The sequence below is a fragment of the Alexandromys fortis genome, unplaced genomic scaffold, assembly GCF_014885135.2.
Source record: "Alexandromys fortis isolate MF-2015 unplaced genomic scaffold, M_Fortis_MF-2015_v1.1 scaffold_2_1_26212458, whole genome shotgun sequence".
In the NCBI taxonomy this organism is placed as follows: Eukaryota; Metazoa; Chordata; class Mammalia; order Rodentia; family Cricetidae; genus Alexandromys; species Alexandromys fortis.
Window position 1 is genome coordinate 18894541 of NW_026067930.1, and position 26451 is coordinate 18920991.

Here is a 26451-nt window from a genome sequence, read left to right on the forward strand (position 1 = left end):
TGCTACTTTATCAGTGATCACGAGAGTTCAAAAGAATTTGTTCCTCAAAGATATTATCTCACCTCTTATATCATTTAATGAATATATGAAGGCAGCAAGAATGTCTCTAATGCATCCATCTTTTGTTTCCCTGGGTCTTCCTTCTAGAAGCCTTTTTATTCATTACCCACAGATAAGTTATATCACTCTAAATGCAGTTAATGAATTTTAAATCATTATTAAATTTCAATTAATGCAAGCACCATTTACTGAGCAGCTATGTGCAAGGGTGATGAAAAACAAAGAACTGACCGTCATTCATTAGAACAGGCAAATTAAACAGACAAGCACAGTCATATTGCTCAGGCATTGCGGTAAGGTCACATCTCTAAGTAATCCTTTGAATCAAAGTAGTATTTAGTAAACCTGAACTCAGATAGATGGGCCCTGAGCCTACTGCTGGACAGTGAGCAAGGACATTCAAGAAAAAAAGCAAACAGGTGAGGTCCCAGCTTTCAGCGTTCTAACTGAGGGAGAGATAGGCACCATTAAATCTGATTCAGAACAGAGTGTGGCAAGCGTTATAAAAAGAACTGAGCACAGTGAGTCCTGTGGAGTGGGAGAGGGGAACAGCAGTGTAGCAGGAGGTGCCCCGAAAGGTGGGCAGTAAGGCAGATTTGAAGTCAGGCTTGGGCAGGGAGCCTAACATGCACAAGAAAGCCTAACATGAACCGCTCTATCAAACTCAAAATTACAGCCTTTCCCACACCTCAAGCTTGGAAAAGGAAACTTGGTACTTACAGAAGAAGTGATCTGATTGGCCTCATCTGTGGTGTGGGGGCGGCATGGCAACGGGAGGGAGGAGAGGGAATGAGTGCTAGCTAGTTCTTTCTTTCTCAATTAACCTCACCCACACACCAACTCTAGGCATCGTGTGTTTGTTCCGCTCCTGGGCTAGCTTTGAGTAACAGTGGATGAGGGCAATTCAGCTCTCGTTTAAGTGAATGAGTGGATGGCACAATTAAGCTCACCTTAGATGGCCACTTCAAGAGTATCCGCGATTGGCATCTACAACACCCTGGATTTGATCCCCATTCTCACATACACACAAAGAACAGCTTGCTGCTGTAAGGTCACTCCGGTTTTGACTGTCTCTTCCCTTCTTTACGATTTCCTTTCGGTGGAAGTTACCTTTCCTTCTAAGTGTCTCAACCTGGCTTCCACACTAATAAATGGGCTTCAGGTGAGACCGCCTGTGCTTAGAATACTGGCTTCCAATTCCAGGCTTTAGTAAGCTTGGAACATTTCCTAAATAAGAGACAATCACTAGTGCCCCTGTCTAGAGGAGAGTCCTGCTCTTAGGGACAAACAGGAGAGCAGTGAACTGGTTAAAATCCGAGGGAGAAGAACTGATAAAGTATCCTGGCAACGACAAACGTGCATGCTGCGAGAGCAAGGAATTAAAAATGCCACGGTGCACTCACGTTCTCATCCTGGATCTGAGTCCACATTCGGATCTCACATCTACCTCTGTCTGCTGCTGCTCCCCAGTGTTCCGAAAAGCATGGTATTTGTGTGTGGAATGTGCTTCCACTCCACATTTCTGTAAGGAACCACTACATCAGAGCTCGCAGACCCAAGCCACAAACTCCAACGAAAGGCTTCTCTACAGCCAGGTAACACAAAGGAGAAAGCCTTCTAGAAACATTCTTCAGCTTCCTTGTGGATGGCTCTCCTCATCTTTTTGGCCCAGATTCATAGGCACCTGGCACACATGGGCTCAATTATGATTTGAGGAGAAGTTATTAATTTGTTACCTGTTATGCTCTGAATGTGCAATGTTCTTCTGCAGGCTGTCGTGGGGGGGGGGGGGTTGGGAAATCTTTTAGGGTTGGGGCCTTGCTGGAAGGAGTTGGTCACTACAGGTCAGGCTTTGAGGATCATAGCCTGGTTCTCTTTCTGGCTTGAGCTTTTTTCCTATTACCTGCTTAGACGAGAGCTGAGGGACCCTCTGTCCATGTCCGTGGCATGAGCTCCACGATGCCTTCCCTGCCACCATGAACTGTCCTCTCTCAAACTGTGAGCCAAATAAATTCTCCCTCCTTCCAGTTGAATTAGTGAGGTATATTATATTCTCACTGTTATGGAGAAGAAACTAATGCACTACTCATTTCTGAACCAACAGATACTTTTGTGGTTTAAAATGTTTGTCGATTACATTTGGCTTATGTAACCTAGAAGGGTGTGGCTTGACTAGAGAACTCCTCCCATAAGAAAACCAAGGGGTGGATATCCACCTACAGATCACACCTGCCTGCGGGCTCACCGTTGGAGTTGAAGCAGGTTTTCCCTAGGAACTGTCTGCCGGTTAAAAATATGTAGACCTACAAGAAAACATCCTGGCAAGGATGCAACATTTGTGATTCTGGTTGTGTGGATACAAACATCTCAACCCATCACCTGTTTGAAGGACTCTCTTATGCTCTCAAAAAAAGTCATCTTAGCAAATATCTCTTTTCTTTTCAAAAGGCACTGATTTCCTGACACGTGTTTTTTTTTTTTAAAGCACACGCTCTGACATGTTAGATAATAACTTTTCAACCTATTCGATACCTCCATTTTTGTATACTATACTATTGTCTTAAGTAAACAGGCTAACTTGTAGCAATGTTGGAAAGGAGAATAGAGGACACCAATCTTAAGAGACAAATTACCAGGCCTATCCTTAGAGAAAGCTACTTAATTATTTAGAATAATTTTCTGTGTTGTCTTGTTTTCAGCACAACTGGCCATGCCATCTCTCCTCTGCAGGGAGACTGAACAAGCAGCAAGCTTGGGGGTGCAGAAATAAGTCTCCTAGCGAAACCTACAGAGTCTGAATATGAAGGAGAAGGTAATACAATATTGGAACTATTAGCTAACACATTGGCTTTTTACAGCCAAATCGGTTCTAAGAATTTTATTTTATTTTTTTTATCAACTTCATCCCCACAGCCTGAGGAATATTATGAGCCCCCTGTTATAGGGAAGTTAGTTGAGGTGCAGGGCTCTCAGTAACTTTGTCAAAGCCACACAGTTAACAAATGCTCGATGTGGGATCTGGAGTTGGCACTGGGTTCCAGAGCATATGCTTTTTTACCAAACTTTAGTGTTCATTCTAGACTTAGATTTCAACTTTCCAAATGACTGCCTCAAGTCATGTAAAACTGGCTAAATGGTAACACAGGGAACATTCATCCGAAACTTCCAAACTTCTCACCTACTTGTTAAGTGCGTCTGTTTTAATGGGTGCTTATTTACTGGGTACCTGTTGAATGTTATAGTTATAAAAATGTTTAACATGTCTAGAATTTATCGCCTACATAAAGAGAGAATGTATAATGAACCCCATGCTAAAAACAATTTATATTCTGGAAGGTTTTTTTTTTTTTTTTTTTTTTTTTTTTTTTTTTTTTGTTAAACTGGACATATACTTGTTAAGAGATACAGTCTTTGACTGGTAGACACCTTGACAAGATAGACTATACGATGCAAGTTCATTTACAATGTAGTTGTGCCCAGTGGTAGCCATTTTAGAGACCCTGGGTCCCACCCACCTAAACTTCCCTTTTTTTTTTTTTCTGGAAATGCTTTCGCAACCCCCTTTCTCTGCATCCCAGCCCATCATCCTCATCCTCTAAACACAAAGAACTAGGTGCACTTGTCCATGCATCTATCTGCTTACCACATAACAAATTTCTGTATAGCTGACCCGTGGAAGCATCCCCTCCAGAAAGGCTTCTCTGGCTGGAAGGCATCTTCAGTGTTCCTGTGGTTACTGATGCATGTATCCTTTTGACCATTTACAACATCTAGATTGGAATCATAGACTCGCATGCCTATCACCCACTGGGCTATGAAGTCAGAAAGGGTGGCATTTCCTTAAATGGTTCTGAACACTGGGAACCCAGGGGACACTTTCTACATAAGGTGTTTAGATGTGTCCTGCTTGAAAAAAAAAAAAAAAAAAAAAAACAAAGACCAATCAGCGAGCAATGAATAGTTCTAAAGAAAGTGCTGGAAGAGTAACTTCAGATCCCAGGAATGCATGACTGTCTACAGTCCAGTCCATTTCCTAGTACATGATGGATGTCAAGAACAGGTAAGGAGACTAGCAAGTAGAAGCACGTCCTCCTTGATTTTCTGGTGACTATAGTATGAGCACCACTTCTCATAAGATCTTTGGATGCTGGGGAAGAAGGAAGTGGTCATCTATTGCAAACATACCTCACCAGCACCAACTTTCAATCATTTTTGCTCCCCATTTGTCCAGATACCCTAATAGGACTGAAACAGTCACTGTAACTTTTGATCAGGCTAGCCCCTAGGCACCTAATCGTGAACTGTGCTGACGTCCATCCAGATTGCTCCTGGATTAGCGTTGGTGCAGGTTACAGGCTATAGATCACACTAATGTAGAGCAAGCATGATTTGTTCTTTGTTTTCTTTTGTTTGTTTTTTTGTTGTTGTTGGGTTTTTTTTTTGAATTAGGGAAAAAAATAAATTCTGGAAAGACATATATAGACTTGGTCCATGAACACAGTCCATTAATTGCAACATAGATTTTACTTTCTGCTCTGCATTTGACATGCATTTGTCAGTGCTACAAAATATCATCTTCACCTCATGTGACTCAGACTTCTATGTCAGTTTTTAAATAGCTAATGCAAACCCTAAAATAGAAAGCAAACAGTGTAGGAGAGAAACGAACTTCTGGCCTCTTTGTGTTTGTACTTATCAATTCCCTTGGTTTCTGAAATGTCCTTTCCATGTAGGTAACTCCTGGCTGTGTAGATTAAAAATGCCTGTATGCCAATGTCTTGGCACGAACTGGATAGACCACTACCTCCTCTCTTTCTTTGTTTTGACTGTTTTCCTTCTGAAAGTCCTCATCCTTATAAAATTGAGAGTATCAGACAGAGTCGCTATGAAAAGGGCTCAACCCTCTTCCATAAAACAGGGTAATGAGGAATGCAGGTCAAACTGTGTAACTAGAAAAAAAAACATTATTATTTGAAGTTGTAAAGAGCATGTCTGCTTCCTAACTGCTTTTTTTCCCACTTGTCAGTTCTTCTAGAATATTCTAGAAGAATATGTTTGTATCATAAGCCAATAGCATAGCATTGTGCTGACTTCTGCATGTGTGTCATGCATAGTACACTCGCCTGCTACCAGTTCGACATCATGGCAGGGCCCTTTTAATTCAGTCCCATGCCAGCATGTGTGTCAAGTCCGCAGCTCATACCACCAGGCACAGCTTTAAACAGCAGCAGAAACCAAATCTCCTCCCCTTGACCTTTCCCTTTGCAGCTCAAGGTCAATCCTTTCAGCAAGTTGGTTCAAAGTCTTTAAATTTTTAGTTCATACTTCCTACAGGGCTGTGAGTCATGGAACATGAATGCTGAACAATGCACTCTGGCAGGGGCCCTGGCACACTTTCCCTTTCAAAAAGTTAAAGGCTCTTTTCCCTGTGATTAGAGATTTTCAACGCATAGGCACAGGGGGAGAAAAAAGTCGTATGCATAGGATAAAAACCCATCTAGAGAGGCAAACACATTGGTTGCTAGGTCTCCTAATCCGCTTCAAACAGTGTCTCTTTGCAATCAAAATCTATTTTCTGGCCAAGGAAATAAAGCTCTATACGCCTGAGCATTTACACAGGAGTCATGATATACTCAAAGACATTGGTTGGAAATAGCTGGACATAACCTCCCAGAGTCCTCTGCGTGGCTGCTGCATTTGCCTCCGCCCCTTCCCCTCCCATCAGCCTCACCTTGTGCTTATCTCAGAAACATCTTATACTTCAGCCTCGCCCAGTATCACTTAAGAGGGTATCCAAGTTCATATATTAGTCGACCTGCTAAGCCTTGGGTTTTTCTCCTTTCTCTATCCTTCTTTACCTCAGTTTTATTCCAGAGTCTCATCACATCTTATCTAAACTATAGTAATAGTAAGAGCCCCCACACACACACGCACAGTGATCTTTCCTTTTAACCTTAATCTTTGTGTTTTACAAACAAATTTCATTAAAGATTTCTAAGACACAAGTCTGACCACATTTAACCCTGTTATCGGCAGTGCTCCATGGAGAACGTATTCAAAGCCTGACCTATTTGTCAGCAAACCTCAGCTTCCATTTTGCCAGCAGCAGCATCTTCCTTTTCCTTTTCCCGTCTTCTCATTAGTCATGCCAAATGCTAACAATTGCTAGCGTTCTCTTCTTCTTCTTCTTCTTCTTCTTCTTCTTCTTCTTCTTCTTCTTCTTCTTCTTCTTCTTCTTCTTCTTCTTCTTCTTCTTCTTCTTCTTCTTCTTCTTCTTCTTCTTCTTCTTCTTCTTCTTCTTCTTCTTCTTCTTCTTCTTCTTCTTCTTCTCTGAGGTTTGTGTTTGCCTTCCTTTCTATCTGGGATTTTGTCTCACCATTTCAGGCTAACCTCAAATGTTACTATCCCACTAAAGCTCCCTGTCCTAACTCTCCAGTAGTCAAATGTTCTCTTTCTCAGAGTATTTTCATAAGCCTACCTCAGCATTTCTCAAAACTGCAAATGATATTTGGCTTTTATCTCCTGCCACACTTTTTTTTTCTTTTGAAACAAGTTTTTCATGAAGTATCTGCTGGTTGTCCTGGAACTCCCTGCATAAATCAACCAGCCTCAGGTTCACAGAGCTCCATCTGCTTCTGCTTCCTGAAGGTGGAAATGAAAGGCGTGGAGCAGCATGCTCCACACCGTCTTTTAAGGGCAAACACTACATATTAGTCAACAGATTCCCAGGGCACAGAGAGAAGGCCCAATAAACAGTATGTTCTTTAATATGTTATGTTAAATAAAGGAAAATAACTCTGGTGCTAAAGCACTACAGTTATTTGGAAAACAAGTTCTAAAATTCCTCTCATAAGGAAAAATCTAAACAAATAATTTGAAGGTGTTTTCTTAAACACCCAAGCTGTGAGAGTCACTGAATAAATCAGTTACTGTTTTCCACAATAAACAGTATTATGCTTGATTCTTCTTACACATTTTATAAAATAATTTCATCGGGAATAGGATCCTAAGTATCTTGTGTAGTCCAAGAATAAAGACACTCTGATATTATTACAACTAGGCCTGGACAGAAAATGCTTCGGTTTTCTCCCCCAAATATAAGTAACACACACACACACACACACGTATGCATTCACGCACGCGTGCACACACACACACACACACACATCTAAATCTCTCTTTCTCTCCCACCCACCTGTCTGACCGTCTGCTCATGCATGCATGCATGCATGCATCTATCCATCCTGTTAACTAGATTATAGGGGCTTTCAGGTTAGGAGGCATCTAATCAGTTTTGTACACAGTATACAGTCAGTAAACAGTCATTCCAGAAACACTGAGAGGGTTTGCAAATGGTAACATCTCATTCATGAGAACAGGTGTGGGCATTGCATGACACTGTGCTAGTGTGGACAGCCTTGGGTGTTAGACCTCAGTGTTCCCGTTGTTTTCCCATCATTTGAGACAGGGTCTGTTTTGTTGTTCACTGCTGCCCAGGCGAGGCTCTCTGGCCCATGAGATTCTAGGGATTCTGCTGTCTCTACGTACCATCTCACACAGGAGCAACTACAAACACAAACTAGCACAGAAGGCAGATTTTCCCAGAGTTCTGGTAATTTGAACACAGGTCCCTCCAATTTTACAACAAGTCTTTTACTCATTGATCCTTTGCCCTGGCCCCTGAAAATGATAATTTTTGGTGTTAAGAATTTCAGCCTGAGCTAAAAGACTTGGTTTTGTAATATCAACTTTGTATTAAACTCCTACAGATGTTTGGTAAAGAGACATTGGGTTAGGATAGCTTCGGCCAAACCCAAAGGTCTGGCAAGTTAGGAAACCAGTAGCAGAATATACCTATCTCAAAAAAGCATATCATGGATGCAAAGTTGGAAGAGTTCTTGCTCATGAAACAGATGTTGTAAGCTGTCTGACTTGGTTCTGGTGGCAGGCACTATTTTCAGAGAGTCACGAGTGCAGTACGGGGACCAGAGACTGGGATTAAATTCCTTGAGCAAAGTTAATATGAAAACTGAATCCCAAGACTACTGTCTCATTAGCTGGGTCTCCTACTGATAGATAAAAACATTCTCCCAGAACGCAGTTTGCACAGCATCTGCAAAAATCTTCCTTTGACACAAAAGGAAGAAATGTTGGAGGCAATTGGATTTCGACGGAAGGTTAAAATTAAAGAGGAGTTTAGAGGCATCCAGAAACATCACCAGAAGCTAAAATAATTGGTTCCAGGCTGGAGTTCACTTAGTGTTTGAGACTGTGCCTAGAGAATCCTCACAATTAATTTACAGGGAGCATAATTTCTAAAGAGGAGCCATGGGAGCCTGTGACTTAGGAATAAAAAAAATCCCAGGGCAATTGTGAAACTTAGGGATAAAGCTGCTCTAAACGAATGACTTAGCTCTTGTCTGTACGTCACCTGAAGTGGGCATTCTAGGTAAAAGACCACCAAGGCTGACTGTTGACTGCTTTCTTAATCTCATGATCCAGTATCACTAAGCATTCCAGAAGGATGGGGGCCAAGAAGGAACTGTTGGTTCGCCTCAAAGTGGCCTCTCATATCCCAGAGGTCACTGGTTTCATTGGTACATTTTGATCCTTCCCCTGGGGAGAGGTAACAGGAGTTTTGGGGAAGAGGTAAATGATACCGTCGAGTTCAACTTGGAAGGATGTTTGGGTATAAAAATTAAAATGTGGGCCTAGAAAGGTTGCCTACTCTAAGTAAAGTGTTTGTACTTTAATCCTGAAGAGCCCTACCTCAACCGCCAGGACTCCCTGGAAAAGCTGCCTATGGTGATGTGTGATCTTGGTGCTAGACAGGCAGAGACAGGCTAATCCCTGGCCAGAAGCCTGTTCTACTCGGCAAGTTACAGGCCAGTATGAGATCCTGCTCACCCTGATCCCTATGCCTAAAACAGAGTTGACAGGATGGTGAGATGGCTCGGGACGACAGTGCCTAGCTAGCCTCCAGGCTGTGAATCTGAAGTTAACCCCTGGGAACCACGTGGTGGAAGGAGAGAACCCACTCCTAGAAGTTCTCCTCTGATCTCCATTCAAGCATTGTGGAAAGAGCATGCCCTCCCCTACCCAAGGTTATCCTCTGGCCTCCATAGGCACTTGAACATACAGGCATGAGACTTCACACACACACACACACATATGTGTGCACACACATGTAAAAGTGCAAGTCCAAATGGCTCTGGAAAGAGACTCTTCTATTTTGATAAGAGTCTGAGCATGTTTCAGGGTTAGGTAAGTTGCCAGAGGAGCAGAAGTTTGAGAAAGTAGGAAGCAGGCCACTTTTGTGTAGTGGAAGTGTGCAGGATACTTCCCGGCATTTCCAGGATCGATCTAATCATCCTATCCATCCTAACAAACCAAAACATTCACGTTTGTGCGGAAAATTCTCTAAATTTCTCTCTCTACAGAGCCTGGTCCAAAGGCTCTATCAGTGGGCTGCAGTTATTCTGTGTATTTGAATCTCCAGGGAACCTTCAGGAAAAATTAGCTGACTCTGGGTGCTCCCCTAGAGATTCTGGTTTAATTAGTCTGGGCTGGCAACCGTACTTTTCAAAGCTGCCAAGTCATTAAATACAGCAAGGGCTGAGAACTAACTACTGCGGTAGATAGGAAAAGGAGATAGGGAGCTGGGCGAGGGGAGGTCAAGAAGTCACCTCTTCGGATTGTTCACCTTCAGAAGTACTGTGTTCCGTAAAGTGGGGCACCTCCACAGGTGGGTCCTGCGTGCCATCTGATTTGGTAACACGTGGGTAAGACTTCTACGCATACGTTTCCCTATGTGTGAGTGTGTTCCATATATGTATGCACATTTCTATCCAAAAATTATATTATATATATTTGAGTAATATAGTTAGAAACATAACCAACATATCAAATTTGAGATTAAATGTATACGATTGCTGAGGATGGCACTAACTTCAATCGGTCGTTTAATGTGGAGCTTCTGTAAATTTCAGCGTAAGTAGGAAGTAGGTGAAAACGTGGGAAAAACCCGTGAAAAAGGAAGCAAGCATGTGGAACTTGAATATGGCAGGAAAGAAGCCCGGAATTTGTGGACTCTTTCTCCAAAGCTTCCTGTTTTAAAGGTTGTGTCCCCCGACAGCCTAGAGACTGGTCCAAGGTCATCTCCTCCCTGCTCCTCTCCTATGGATGCCTGAGAAAGATCTCAGTCTCCTTCCTATGCTGCTGAACTGGGCTCAGACCTGAACCCACGTTAGGGGGGCTTTGAGCCTCAGCCACTACCTGAGGACAGCTGCCACAGCCTGTGACTCACTCGCTTGGGTCTCCGCTTTCAGATTCCAATCTGAGCTAAACCTAAGGTGGCTTGGCTACCTAAGGATAATGGGGCAGAAAACCTTTCGGCTCCACAGCACAAAAGGGAAGCCGGAGTGACCCAGATCCAGGTTAAGCAAACTCACAGCAGAGGACCAGTGATATGAAAACCCTAAACGGAGCAAACAAAAGCAGCCTGCAGGAAAGGGCCCGCCTTGCTAACACTTCTTTCTATTTGACATTCTCCGGGCATGATGCAACCTCCGTTGCCCAATTTATATTTACACATTCCCCACTTGTCCACAAAGAGCTTCAAAAGCTCCCAACGCCACAGCATTCCTTTCCTAAGTTCAAGTGTCTAGTTCAACAAGGTGGCAGGGCAGGCCCGTGACATCAACTTTTCCAGGGCCAAGCAAAGTGTTCTGAGAAGGGAATTCTCAGGTAAACCGAAAAAGGACAAGGTGCAAAGGCAAGAGCCTAGCTGACAGCCTCGCTTCCACTTAGCCCCACCGTTCTCACGCCCACTTGATTACACACCGCCAACTGCACCTACAATCTCACCTTTCGCCCCGCCCTGCTCTTCCCCAATCCAAAGGGCACGAACGATGGCAAGGGTGAGAGGGGTGAAAACCATACCCAGGCTTCAGCCTCCTCCTCCTCCTCCTTTTCCTGGAGCCTCCCGTCCAGGCTTTCCACATCCTAGCAGCTTCCTGGCCACCCAGTCCTTGGTACACCTTTGCACCACCCAACAAAATGGCAGGTTAGCGACAGGAGGGGCCGAGGGCGCTGGTTCCTCCTCTAGCCAAGCATAGACCCTGTCCAAAGCCGAGTCCCCAAGCCACCTCCAAGCGCTAGCACCCCTCTCCTGCCCAAGTGCCTAATCTTGGGCCCTTCGCCTGCTCGCTTTCTAGGGGACATTTCCATTCCTGGCCGGCGAGCAGGTGTCCGCGTAACAGGTGCCAGGCAAGAGGCCGCGGCACAGCGTGGAAAGGACCCCCGAGACCGCCCGCAGGAAAAGGTCACTTCTAGAGGAAGAAGCCTGAAGGAGGACACCGAGGGCCAGACCGGGCTGGGGGCAAAGATGCTGCTGCCTGTCCCTGTTCCTGGGGCTCGATCGTCGCCTACGCTGCCCCACTTACAATCTCTAGGCAGACGAAAGCTCCCGAGTAGGTCCGCAGGATGTCGGGGCCAGTGGGCAGGGTGATCCGGGGCGCCGGGAAGGACACAGCGGGGTTCGGGGGCGGCGGGACCGCTCCGCCGGCCGACATGCTGCCGCTGCTACGTCTCCGCGCACAGCCGCCACCGCCTCCCGCGTCCCGCCTCCGCCTCCCGGGCTTGGCCGCAGCCGCCGCCGCCGCCGATCCGGTTCGCGGGGTCCGGGCGTGCCACTCGCGGAGAGGGCGTGGCCACGGGCCCTCCGCTGGCAGAGCTCCGCCCCGTCACGTGGGCACAGGTGAGCGCGCCTCCGCCCTGGTGCCCGCAAGGGTCACCCGTACAGGTGCGGTGCGCTCCAGCCTCAAAGCCCACTCCACAGCTCTCCAGGGCTTTTCGGATCACCTGCTGCCCCTGCGCCAAAGGGGTCCCACCTGCCTATCCCACTCGACTCTCATAGCCCGTCCTCGCCCACTTTCCCCATCTAGGCAGGAACAGAAGCTGTGACTCAGAAGGCAAACTCCAGGCACACCTGGAAAGTGGGGTGCGTCTTTTAAAGGGAACGCTAATGGGATTTTAAATATGCCACCAGGGTCGTGTGGTGTGTTGGAGTCGGTGCCTGGCAGTGGGTAGCTGGAGGGCTACTTGGAGTCTTTCCTGCTTTCTTCAGGGAAATCCCTATGAGGATATCCGTCAAGGATGGACAGAAAAGTTCAGTGCACAGGAAGCGATCTTGAAACTGTAGCTTATAGGTCAGCAGCTACGTTTCCAGTTTTGAGATCTATATCATTGCTGTCTACATACGATGTTACCCGCATTACATTTCCACACAAACACTTTTCATTTCACCCTCAGACACCTCTTTGCCACCGCCTTCTAACATTCAGCAAATATTAAAAAAAAAAAACAAAGAAAAACCAGGATGATATGTATGAGTCCCCTGCCTCAGTTTACCTCCTTGCATCCCGCCCTATATTTTTGGTTTCAGTGTTAACGTTCTGTAAGTGGAAGAAACGAAGGGAAATTTCTCAAAGATCGTCTGAAGATAAATTACATACATCAGCACACAAGTAGATCAAGTGGAAAAAGCAATAGCTAACCCGGGCATGTCAGCACCTGCCTGGATTAGCAGCACTTCGTAGGCTGAGGCTAGAGATTGCCTTGAGTTTGAAGCCAACATAACCAGTAACAAGACATCTAGGAATACTTAGGAAGACCCTGACAAGCAACAAGAACAAAAAATTAAATATTTGCATACATAGATGTAGATCTATGTATAATAGACATATGTACATATATACACATGTATGTCTATGTATAATAGACACATAGATATATGTTTATGTATATGTATGTCTATTATATACATATTTCAGACATTCTCCAAATTGAGTCTTGTTCTGCTCTATCAAGTATAGCTCTTGAACTGCTTGTTGCTCCCTGCATAGATTGTCAACAGGTTTTTCCCCTATGTCTTTATTATTTTAATGAATGAAACTCATAGGTGTGGTGGTGACACCAGAGTAAAAGCCACAAAGGAGGGTGTGGATGAAACCTTTTGCATTTACCTCCTGTCACCCACACCTGTTAGTCACTGCTCTCTGGCATTTTGTGTGTGTGGTTTGTCTAATAAGAAACCTCAAGTTTTCTTCATTGATTTGTCTGATTGACAAACGTTTCTGTGCCCAGACCCTGATTGGCAAGAAATATTTATTTGCTGCCTAGGTAGCACTTAGAGGATGCTCAAATGTGAGGCCCTTTCAGAGAATTCCTTATGGAGATGCTCAGTAACTACATACAAGATGCCCAAAGTATCATGGTGAGCAAACTTGAAGTGTCCAGACCCATGCGTGACTTAAAGCCTCAAGTGTGTATATTTTAAAGTTGTTAACGAAGGGAAACCTTGTAATTACATCCTTTCCAGCATCTACCTTGCTGTACTGCTCTTCCCTGCCCATACCTACTTTGGTTTGCAGTGTGGGGAGCAGAATGAAGGAAGCTGCTGTGCACCTTTCTTCTACTTTAGCATATATGCTCAAAAATGAATGCTTTTCTGGAATAGGCTCCTTATCGTAACTGCTATCTATACCAGTTTATTCTTCAAGATGGCAATACGCCTAGCGCCCTCCTCCCCACACTCCCAGTTCCTCCTCATAAAATTGATTGACCCTGATTTCTTAATAGTGCCACTTTTCTCATCCATTTCAATGGTCCCCAGCATACTGACCATTAATGTTTTTTTCCTTCTCCTTCTCCTCCTTCTCCTCCTTCTCCTCCTTCTCCTCCTTCTCCTCCTTCTCCTCCTTCTCCTCCTTCTCCTCCTCCTCCTCCTCCTCCTCCTCCTCCTCCTATCATTTCTTTATGTTCTGGGCATTGAATCTGCGACCATGCCCATGCTAGGCAGGTACATTTCCACTGCTTTAGACACTAATCCTCTTTTAATATTTTGTGGCCGAGTCTTGCTTAAACTGCCCACGCTGGCCTCAAACCTTATATTGCTGCCTCAGCCGCTTGAACCAGCTGGAATAATAGGGATGCTCTTCCCCGCCCCACTCAGTGCTCACACTGGCGACTCTTCTGCCAGTCCTGCTTCCCAACTTGCTGTTGTCTTCATATAGAGCAATTACATCTGGAGCCATTTTACCACGGGGAATTTGAGAGCGCCACACTTTTCGATAGACTCTCCTATTCGTCTATTTCTCCTCCATTGCCAATTCGTTGGTCTTCAGCTGCTTATCCTGCCCTTATTCTCTGATTTACCCATTCTGGCATTCCCTGCCCCTCTGTCCACCTGATGCCTTTAGGAGGGATTCGATAGAACATGCATTAGTTACACACACTGCTCTCTGTCTTGTCTTTTTCTTTTTTCTTCCTCGTTCCACATCTCAGCCTGCGTTCAGTTCAGCGTCTCCATCTGCCCTCTCTGATGTTATCGTCACTCTTGCCAGAGTTACTAAAAGGGCATGGGAACCATGGCTACTTATGGTAGCTAGCCTTCAGTGGGCCTTGTGCATTCCTCTACCTCACCCCATTTCTCTTGATTATTATTCCCTAACTTCCAGCTTCTTTCGTGGTCTAGTCCTCTTGCCGAGAACATGTAACAGTGTTGAGTGAATGAAAGCAATTCAAGACCATTCAAATCTTTCTGACCTCTCTTATTTTACAAGCATGTAGGACATCTAGAGCATGGGAAACCACTGCCGTCGATCCAGTTATCCAGGACAAACACCTGGGTATTTCTCTTCACAGCTCCTTCTCGGGCCATGGCTTCATTCAGCTCACAGATCTGGATTTTACTCCAGTGATATATCAACATCTCCTCATTCTCAGTATCTCTCTCTCTACCTCACAGTAGAGATACTATTCCTGCTCACAGTGAACACCCTGCCCTTCTTCATTTCCTCACCTGTGAACTATAGTCTGCCATCCAAATGATTTCTAAACACGAAACTGACTGTAGTCAATCCTCTACACATAACCACTCTAGACTCCCCTGCTGTTCTCTGGGTCAATTACAAATGCCACGGAATGCAGGAATTTCTGTGACAAGGCTTCTGATGGACATTCTCAGCTCCCAGCTCCATAAACCCACTTACAACGGCAATAACTGCCCTGCGCCCAGCCTCCCTGCACATTCTTCCGTCTAACAGAGCATCCATTCTTATGTACTATAAAAACTCATCCCTAGAAGACCCCTTGGGGTCATAGGGACAGCACTTCCCTGCAGCTTTCCCCTGTCCAAGGTTTCATGTTGAGCTTAGTCTTAGAGCCCTTACCTTGCTGAGCTAAGGTAGCGTTCACTGTCTCCTGTCTCTTTGCTAGAGTTGTGTAACAGGATATTAATTTCAGAAGTTCAGTGGGGCACCGGGAAATGATGAGTGTCAGGTGTCAAGGTGATCTGTGTATCAGACCGTCGGAAGTTCAAAGTGGGGGTGACAGCAACCTTGAGCTACTCACTTCTGTTTAGAATATTTAAATATCAGGAAGGAGAGGGTGTGAAAAGAGTCCTGTTTGGGGGAGAGGTGGAAGATACTATCTTTCTCTTCAGAGCTCTCTGTCTAATTACAGGAAGTTGTTAACCTCTTGTCATATTGCATAACGCAAGTTCAAGTGCAGTCAGCCCACCTAGTGAACTAACTCCGCATTTAAATCTCTCGCCATCACTTTCTCTCTTCCTTTCTATTTATATGCGAATGTGAAGTCCATTTCAGTTTTTCAATTCCCTCTTTACGTTTCCTTCAGAAATTCTTTTTAATTTCCCCTTCTCTTTTTTGATGTTCCAGTTTCTACTTTCTACTCAGTCTTCTGTATAAATGTTCTCCCGTAATTCCAAATTTCACTTATGACAGAAGCCAGCAACGTCTCATCCCTCCTCTAAACAGGAGAAGCAACATTTGCTGTGCTGAATAACAGGAAACAACTAAAATCCAAGAGAAAAATGTGTGGAATCGTGGTTTTTAGGCTTTGCACATCACGCAATTCAGAACTGTGACTAGACAGGAAAGTAGTGATGACATTCCTATGGTTATCTGAGGTTGGAGAATTTTCAGAGTGCAGGAGGACACTTTTCTTGGTAAAGACCTGCAGTCACCTTGAGTTTAGGTGAAAGAAGCTTGGAATTTAAGAAAATAACTAGGCTAGAGTTCATGGGATACTAAAAATAAAAGATCTATACCTGTCAAAACTGGGGAGTCACCAGAGGGGTACCTGCAGTCTTCAGAGAAGGGCAGATAAATATTAACACATGAAGGTGAGATATCTCCCCAAAGCCAGGGCAGGAACACCTCAGAGGAGAAACAGTTCATACAGGGCCAAGAATAGTTCACGTTTCCATCTTTTGTAGTGGGCACATTCCCAGTAAATGGACTACTAGGAAGAATAATTAGAGTTTTGCTTCAGTACTAGGGCAAAGTCTATGTTGGATATATGTCTGCCATAGTCCCACATCACAAATATTTTCATTAATCTTTCTTCCTTTCTTTTTATGAGACAGGGTCTTCTAGCTCAGATTAGCCTTGAACTCATGATATGATCCTCTCTTACCTCAGTTTCCCAAGTGCTAGGATTACCAACAGAAGCCAACACATCTGGCATGAATCCTTTTAAAAAATGCCTGGAAAGGAATACCTTACTCAAATGTGATACAGAACAATTCTTAGGAATTTACAAAAATATCCAGCAAACAGCAAGATATAGCTTACAATGTCCGGTATTCAGCTAAAACTTGCCAGGCATATGAAGAAGCAGGAATAATTAACTATAACGAGGGTACAATTAACTATCATATACAGGTCAAAAATCAGCATAGATGATTTTTTTCCCAATGGGAAGACCATTAGGATAGTTATTATATATGGATGTCATAGGTTAAAAAAAAGAAAAATGGGACACACCAAATAGAAAGATTTAACCTAATGAAGATGGTAGCTGGACAGACAAGACTATTCTGCAGTGGATTAACAACAGGCAGAAGACGAGATAATTTTACATGAAGATGGAGAAGCAGAAACTAATATTGTATACATAGTAAGTGACTAAAGACATGATTAGCGTTTCTGTGAAAGGTGTAGTTGAAATGTGTTAATGTATTTGTAATCAGGGTTTCCAAAGAAGATGAGATAAGAAGCAGAGTAGTTAAAGAAACAATAGCTGAAAAAATATTCAACTTTTAAAGAATTTACACTCATAGTTCTTACAAACTCAACAAACTGGAAGAGTTGGAAACATGAAGGAATCTAAACCAAGTCACACGCCAATCCACTTGCTTAGAGCAATGATAGACCTCTTTAAAGTAACCAGGAAAGGAACCCCATTGCATTCAGAAGCAACAAAGACAAGAACAGAAGATTGTACATAGGTAAGCAATGGGAGCAAGAGGAGAGCAGAATGTCGTCATTAAGCTACCTAAGGGAAGAAATAAACATTGTCCCCTTACAAATCCATATACTATAAACAAAGATGTTTCAAAGCTCTTTTTATGTGTTGAAACAACTGAAGTTAACTAAGAGCAGGCATTGCACTACAGGAAAGGGTAGATGGAGTCTTAAGTAGAAGAAGTGAAGGCACCTAAAAATCCAGTTCCACTCAGAGGAGATGCCTAGAAAGGATGCACATGTGAAGGAATACAAGATACCTTGAATTGGGTGTGTTTGCAGGGCATGTATGTGTGTGTGTATTCACATGTAAGTAAGTGCATGTGTATACGTGCACATGTATATGTGAAGGCCAGAGTCTGACATCAGTTATCTTCTGAAGTTATTTTCTACTTTATTTTCTTCTGTATTAACTTGGAAACCATTTTTTTTAAAAAAATTATTCTAATGTAGTCTTTGCTAATTTCATTCATGTTTATACTCTTTCCATACTGACCCTCAACACCATCTCTTGTCCCTTCCTCATTCCTGCTTGTTTTACCCCTCCCTTTACCCTCACATTTTCATTTTTAAATTCATTATTTGTGACCACTGAGTTGAATTTAACACTGATTGCTTGCATGATCGTGGGTAGGAGCGTATGTACTGGAGCATGGGCAAATTACCAGTGTTACATCACTGAAGATTGCAACCACTGGCTGTCAATAGCTTTCCAGGTAGATAAGGGGCCTCATAAACTTCTCTTCCATTTTGATGGACCATTGATAGGTGCAGTCTTGAGCAAGTTAACCACAGCTTTTCTATTCATAAGTACAAGGGCTGCATGGTATCCAGAAGATAGTATCATATAGTACCCCCTCCCCCAGTTCTCCTGGGATTCACTGGTTTGCTGAGGCTGTTCAGCAGCTGATCTCCAGAATAAGAAATTTCTGCCCCCTGAAAAAATCCTCTCAGCTGATGCAGCAATCCAAATCAGACCAAATCAAACCTAATTAGAAAAAGCCCAGGTTTAATGGATAAAACATTCCCTGATGATTTTCCAGTCCCTCAGCGAGGAGACAGAAAAGAGAGACTGAAAAATCTCATGATTGTTTTCTGGGGGGGGGGCATTTTAAACACGCTGTGAGAGTGACCTTGATGATCTCTGGGTGAGGGGGTCATCATTTAATGGGCTTTCTGAGATGCAGCAGGGTTTGGAGAGAGATGGGGAAGGGGCTTGGGATAGTGCTTCCACCAGAACACAGGCATCTGCCTGTTCCCACCTCTCTAATACTGATAACAGACACACACCACTGTATCCATATATTTAAATTTATTTTTATTTATTTGGTTTTGAGACAAGTTTCCCCTATAGCTGTGTCTGACCTGGAGTTCACAGTGAAGACCAGTGCAATCTCAAACTCATAGAGATATATCTACTTTCTACTGCACTAATCTCCAGAATATGTGACTTCCGCTCTTGTCATACCTAGATTCCACCATCCACTTAGCCCCTTTGCCAGCCCTGTCTCCTTCAAGGGATGTATGTGGAGACCCTTCCACCACCTGGAAGATGTATCCTCCCCCGTCTGTGCTTATTTGAGTTGTGTGTTCTTATCCAAAGTCAGAAGTCAGTTTACCCAACTTGCTAAAGCTGGTTTCTGTCCCGCTAGTCCAGCTGAAAGCAACCTGAGGAACTTGGTCTTTGCTTTCAGACTTGCATAATGAGAAACAGCGTCATGGCTCAGTGTAGCTTACACTTTGGAAAACTGGAGAGATAAACACTTGGTTTGTGTGCTGAGCTGCCAAGAAGACAGAGGCAGATGTTCTTTATATGATGACCATGGACCTTCCATTTCTAATATATACAATCATCAGTTGTAACTTAAGAACCCTTTAAGGGCAGTCTGAGAGTTAAAGAGAGCGCACACAACGTACACACACTGTAAAGCAACAATTCAAAGTGCCATGTGAAGAAGAAATTGTCACTCGAATGTCGAAGCCACTATACTGAAAGCATTATAGAGAGTGGACGTTTGCAAACTTTAGAGGGAACAGACTTACTCAGTTCAAATGTTTTAATTTCCGGAGGGTAATTTCTTATCCACAAAATAGACCCCCCATTTTATCCTGCTTTGAGGTGATAGGCAAAATGAAACAGAAGACAAAATTTGAATTAATAGAAAACTCACAAATAAGATGTAATAAGTATTTAGCGATGGCTCTTTTATTTTACTAAGCATGACAGAAAACGAAAACAGCAAACTGTAGGGGGAAAGTCTAGTCGCATATTCCAAAGAGCCCATTCATTCCCATGTGCCTCTGGTCTTTATGTTCTGTGGCACATCTCTGTAGGGTGGTAGAGCTATTTTGCATAGGGCCTGGTAGAGGCGTGCAGAAGGCTCAGTACACACGGTGAGCATCTGTTATGTGCTCAACATCATTAGTAACAGCACGCACATCACAGAAATCATTCCCTAAAAGTATGTAACATTAGTTTTGTGTCTTGGCACTTCCCCAATTTTATCCAATAGACAATGATTGTAGTATGTATGCATGAAAGAAGGAGATGGATTCATGTTTCTACAAAATGTGTATACAAGTCCTGGTGTTGCTAGGAGTTTAACTGAAGAAAAGCCATTTCAAATGGCCAAGTTTATACTGAGCACTCTGCCCCCGCCCCACCAAAAGACAGAAAGATTTCCCTAGGGATTTGTACTATCAGTGTTTCTTAAGACTTAGGAATAACCAGATTCTACCTTGCTAGGAAATGATTCTGTGATAGATATGGACTATTAGGCTAATTCTCTCCCAATTATGTTTTAAGTACAGCCTCTAGGCAGATCTTAGCAGAGAGCAGCAGCTTCTGGGATTTTATTAGAACAGTTTGAGATTCAAAGCAGACTGAGTGGACAGAGATTTCTCACATATCCATAGGCTTCCACACATCGTTATCACTCCGACTCCATGGCAAACTTCAGAACTCACCCTCACAGTTATATGTCCTGTGGATTGATGATTAATACTCTCCACTGTAGTATCATACAGAGGAGCTCTGCTGCCCTGGAAAATGTCCACGTGCCACCTGGGCATCCTTCCTCCCTCCAAGTCTTTAGCAACCATTCATCTTCTGTTGCTAAAATTTTGCCTTTTCTAGAATATCGCGTAGTACACAAATTTTCCAGACTGACCTCCTTCTAAGAGGAGTGTACTTTTAAGTTTTCTTTACATACTTCCATAGTTTAATAACATTTATTTCTAGTATTGAGTAATATTTTATTGTCTAGCTTACAGCTTATTAAAAAAACATAAACTTAAAATACTGTCTGAGAATCAAGAAGAATGATTTACTGAAAAGTTTGGTAAAATGGTAAATACATAGCATATGTCATACATACTTTTAAAAATGGCTTTATCATTATATGTCTATGCATGTTCACCACATAAATGTACATGCACCTCTTGTGCATGTATGATTCAGAGGAGGTGTTAGAGTCTCTGGAACTGGAGTCACAGATTGTCATGAGCCATCTCCTTTGGAAGAATAGCCCAGCACTCTTAGTGGCTAAACCATTTTCCAGCCTGTCAGACTTTTTTTTTTAACCCCATCTTTCTTGAAGCACATGGTACCTGGGGGAGAGGGGAGAAAAAAATCTAATGCTCCTCTCTTACATGTGTAGGTCGACATCAGGTTTTATATTTTCAAAAACTGTTATTTTGGTAGTGGCAGGAAGAGGGTGTCTGAAGACCTATTTGATAAAACAAAACAAAACCATTCTAGACTGGAGAAGGATTAACCTGGGTGGATTAATTATCTTTCATTAGTCTCTTGGAAACTCCGGCTATGTGTAATAGAGAAATAAGCGTAAACTTGGCTATCAACGCTCTTATAGTAACTGACTAATATTGCTAGGGTACTAACTTTAAATGCTTATAATAAGCATATAAATTTTTCCTCCTCAAACTTTGCAGCAGCCTTTGTGCTCATTGTCTTTGACAATCTTTGGGAAGTCAGCAGCTGGTTTACAGTGTGTATAATCACTGGGAAGCTGACGCCCTTTTAATTAAACGTATTCTATTACAGCAATTAGTCTGCTATGCCCTCACTTTTTCCTAAACATGGCACTTGTTTCACAGCGTTAAACAGGCTTCGGGCTCCTCCCTTGCTGAGTTTTCATTAACCACTCCTTTAATTCATCCTCGCGAGGACATCAATGAGCTGTCTTCCCTTTTCAGGTTTTCACACTGGAGCCAGTGTTGTCCAGAGACGCACTTCTACCTACTTTTTGTGTTCATGTAACCGTAGAGCTCAGGTATTTTATAGGAACTGGTTTTTCAGCTGTTATCACTAGTGGATATTAAAATACCAGCTGAATATGATTGGGATGCAAGTGCGTCTCTATTCTCAGTTTCACATAATTGTTATCTTTATATCTACTAGTAAAAACTGCTGAAACATGGAGTTTCAGTTAAAATGTGGTGCTAAATTTTACATATAGAGTGAGCATTTAGATCAATGTAGCTAATCAGCTGTATAGTTTATGTGATATATTTTACTAATGAAATGCAAGGCATATATTATGTATGTATATATGCAATTATACACATATCTATTTCTGCTGGAATACACACACACACATATATATACATATATATGTATATGTATATATATATGAGAGAGAGAACATACAGTTGCTAGGCAAAAATTATGACAATTAGTCAGCTTTCAAGTTCCTTCAGATGTGTGGCTTTAGGCCAATACCTTTACCTTACAGTGCCATAAAGTTCCTTTTCCATGGAATAGAAACCACTATGCCTCCTTCCTGTAAAATCCATAGTTAGCAAGTATTAGCATTTAACCAGGAAAGCGGGAACCTCATTACTGTTAGGAAGTCAACAATAAAAGTGGGAGTAGGAGAGAGATAAGGGAGGACGATAGATATGAACTTAATCACTGTAAACATCTGGGTGACAAAGAAAAACATATAGGCATCCTCCTGAATATTAACCTTCAGCAGGCGATGAAAGGAGACAGAGGGGACAGAGACCCACATTGGAGCACCGGACTGAAATCTCAAGGTCCAAATCAGGAGCACAAGGAGAGAGAGCACGAGCAAGGAACTCAGGACCGCGAGGGGTGCACCCACACACTGAGACAAGGGGGATGTTCTATCGGGAACTCACCAAGGCCAGCTGGCCTGGGTCTGAAAAAGCCTGGGTTAAAACCGGTCTCGCTGAACATAGCGGACAATGAGGACTACTGAGAACACAAGAACAATGGCAATGGGTTTTTGATCCTACTGCACATAATGGATTTGTGGGAGCCTAGGCAGTTTGGATGCTCACCTTACTAGACCTGGATGGAGGTGGGTGGTCCTTGGACTTCCCACAGGGCAGGGAACCCTGATTGCTCTTTGGGCTGACGAGGGAGGGGGACTTGACTGGGGGAGGGGGAGGGAAAGGGGAGGCGGCGGTGGGGAAGAGACAGAAATCTTTAATTAATAAATAAATAAATAAATTAATTAATTAAAAAAATATCTGGGTGAAATTGTGGAAAAATAAGTAAAATATAAGAGGAAAAACCCAAACAAACTACAACTGACAACTAATTCTGCTTTTAAAAATGTGTTTAGGCATTCCAATTTATATGACCATGGGTGGAACATGCAGAAGTTCAGTTTTGATAAGGGTTATTAAAAGTCGTTATGTGACTCTACCTGGGGGAACAGGTGAGCAAGGTCCAGCTCCTGTAGAAATGTAGAGCAGGTGATGGATTGCTGTCCTGCTACCTCTGTAGATCACACTGGGGCATGTTGGGATATGTGTGAGGTAGTTTATTACTAGACAAGCTCTGTATGAATCAGAATCTGAGACAACCTGAATTTCCAATAAAACACATAATCATTTGACACAAGTAAACTCCAAAATATTGCATTTGTACCTTGTCTTAGTTAGGATTTTCTATTGGTGTAAAGAGACACCATGACCACAGTAACTTTTATAATGGCAAGTATTCAATTGGGTGGCTTACAGATCAGAGGTTCAGTCTATTATCATCGGTGGCATGCAGGCAGAGAACTGGAACAAACTGGAAACAGGGCCTTACATCTTCTAAGGAGTCATAACTCCCCAGTCTCAGTTTATGCACGTTACCTGTCTGCCTTCAAGGTAAGAACACAGAGGAACCTGGCCGGTCTTCACTTCCATTCATAAACCAGTTGGAGATCAGCTCCCCAACTCTATGTTCTGGCCTTTTCATGAAGCAACCTTGTGAGGTGTGGATTTGCTTCTTATTTTCAATGTCTCACTGAACATAATATTCTCATTGTCAGGGAGACGTAGGTTTTGTGGCAGCAGCTTTACTTTTCCATTTTCTATGCACCTTTGCTGAGGAATGACACCTCCCTCCATGTCTCCAGGAGTCAGAATTTTCTTTGTGGTCCTAAAGACCTTCTCAGCTCTCTTCCGCATTGGGGGTTTCTACCATCTTTTCTTCCTGATGTATAATTGTTGGATTGTTTCCTGACTAAGCATTCTTTATCTTTTTAAAAACGTAATTTTTCCTCCTTCCCCTTCCCTCCCTCCTTCCTCCCTTGCTTCCTCATTCCTCCTTCTCTCATTTTTATTGTGATTCTCTTATTATCATTTTTGAATCCAGGCCTTCACATATGTAAGACAAGCACCCCACCTTTAAACTGTTGAATGTTTAACCGTTTCTCTAAGATATATTAACAGCCTATAGTTCCTTTTAAAGACAGATTGTCTAGGAAATACTGAAATTCTTCTTTTTCCTTCTTTAATACAGGATCTCTTCAGGCTAGCTTCAAGTTTCCTCTGCAGTGAAGGATAACCTTGAACTTCTGATCCTCCAGCATCCCTCTCCTGGGCGCTAAAACAATGAGTGTGCCACACCACACACAATTTATTTAGTGTTTAGGAATGTTTTGTGTTCAGGACTTGGTATAAACATTCTGTCAATGCAGCTATATCCCAAATGCAATGTTTAAACTATTAAAGTAAGTTGCCAGTGCTTAAAATTGGTAAGAAGGGGACTGAAAAGTTGCTTCAGGGGTAAAGCTCACTCATGCTCTTCCAGAGAACCTAGCTTCCATACCCAGTGCCCACGTGGTGTTTGCCAACCATCTATAAATAACTCCAGTTCCGGGGTTCCAATTCCATCTTCTGATCTCTTTGGGCATCAGGTATGTCTGTGGTATACAGACATATATGCAGAGAAAACACCTATAGACGTAAAATACAATAGTAAAATGATTTAGAGTTTAGCTTCTCTTTTCAAGAAAAATTTGGAAGTTCTGGAACAAAAGGTTCATGTTCTTGCAAAGCAGAAATGGCGGGACATTTGCAATGATTGTCTTCTTTCCTTCAGAATGGTCTTATGCTTTTTGTATTGACCTTGGGCCCTGAAAAGTCCACTTCCTTGTTTATATCCAGCTGCAGAAAGGAAATGTGGGCAAACCCCTGCCTGGCCATGCTGCCTGGCTCTAAATCTTGTCCCTGCCTACTTTCTAATTTCATATTTCTGGTGAATTTTCATGACTTCAGGTGCCTTAATGTTATTTCTATAAATCAGAATTAAGAATGTCTATCTTTTAAGGCTGAGAGTTCAATATATTTATGAAATTGTTCAGACCGAAGCATACATATATATGTTCAATCAACTTTGACTTCTTTTTGTTAACCATCTGGACTTTGTACAGCTGAGTTTACAGCCATTGTTATAAACTCTGTAAAAGCAGCTTGAGAATGTTGTCTTCCCCTTAACCCCGACAGGTTTTCTCAATATAACAGCTCTGGCTGGCCTTGAACTCAGAGATCCACCTGCCTCTGCCTCCTGAGTGTTGGATTAAGGGTGTGCACCAAGACTATTAATTTTTTTCTTTCTCAAATTTGTGAGAACTGTCACTTTTTTCTTAGTGAGGAACTTATAGTGATATTTTGTTTGTGTTTTAACAGATAAAGTTTGCCTAAAGATCAGAGTGCAGAGCTAAGCTACTAGAGACCAGGGAATGTTGGCACACACCTTTAATTCCAGGATTTAGGAGACAGAGGCAGAGAGAGCCCTGTTAGTTCAAGACCATGCTGGTCTACGAGAGATTGATCAGTCTAGAAGAGAAACAGAGCTCACACAAACCTGATCCTAGTACTTGAGATCACACTCCTTTAATTCCAGCACTAGAGAGGTGGAGACAGGAGTGATATGCCTGGGCAGAGAGAGGTATATAAGGTGGGAAGAGACAGGAGCTCAGTGTAGTCTGAGGAGCAGTGCAGTCTGAGGACAGGATCGCCCCTTTGCTCTACGCATTGGTAGAGGTAAGAACTCTAGTGGCTGGCTGCTCTGCTTCTCTGGTCCTTCAGCTTTCACTCCCTGATATCTGACTCCGAATTTTTATTACTAAGACTAGTTAGAATTCATGGCACAGGAACTCATTGAGGATGCTCTTTCCTAACCCAATACACATGTGTACATGTACACACACACATACACAGAGAGAGAGAGAGAGAGACAGACAGAGACACAGAGGAGAGAGACAGAGACAGATAGACAGAGAGACAGGGACAAAATCTCACAGTGATGAATGGATCTTCACTGTTAAACAGGTTGAGAGATCTCTGAGAAATGTATCCTCTACCAGCACATAACAGTTGCTCCTAGATTGTGAACCAAATTCAAAGACAGAATATTTGTTCTTTATCTCTTCTTCCCTTATCATTTAAAAAGTAATGCTATCAAGACTGAAGATAAGCCAGGCATTTAATGACTCATGCTTGCTTTTAATCTCAACACTGTAGCTGCAGGTGCATCTCTGTGATTTGAGTCCACCCTGATCTACATAGAAAGTTCCAGAGCAGTCAGGGCTACATAGAAAAATCCTGTTCAGAAAACAAAGCAAACAAACCGCCCTCAACACACAAGCCTGAAGGTTAACCCTTCACTTTTCCACATACCATGCTTTTTAGCTTTCAACCTGAGCTCTCTTTCTTCTTCTTCTTCTTCTTCTTCTTCTTCTTCTTCTTCTTCTTCTTCTTCTTCTTCTTCTTCTTCTTCTTCTTCTTCTTCTTC

At 42.9% G+C, this 26451-nt stretch overlaps 1 protein-coding gene across 1 annotated transcript in view; it reads right to left on the reverse strand.

Annotated features, from left to right (window-relative positions):
• Positions 1-11754, reverse strand: part of Mal2 (mal, T cell differentiation protein 2) — a 26827-nt gene extending 15073 nt beyond the window's left edge. Inside the window, exon 1 of the mRNA XM_050145133.1 lies at positions 11505-11754. Within this exon, the coding sequence (XP_050001090.1) occupies positions 11505-11633 (129 nt within the window). The 5' untranslated portion in view covers positions 11634-11754. The remainder of the gene's footprint in view (positions 1-11504) is intronic.
• Between the last annotated feature and the right edge of the window lie 14697 nt (positions 11755-26451).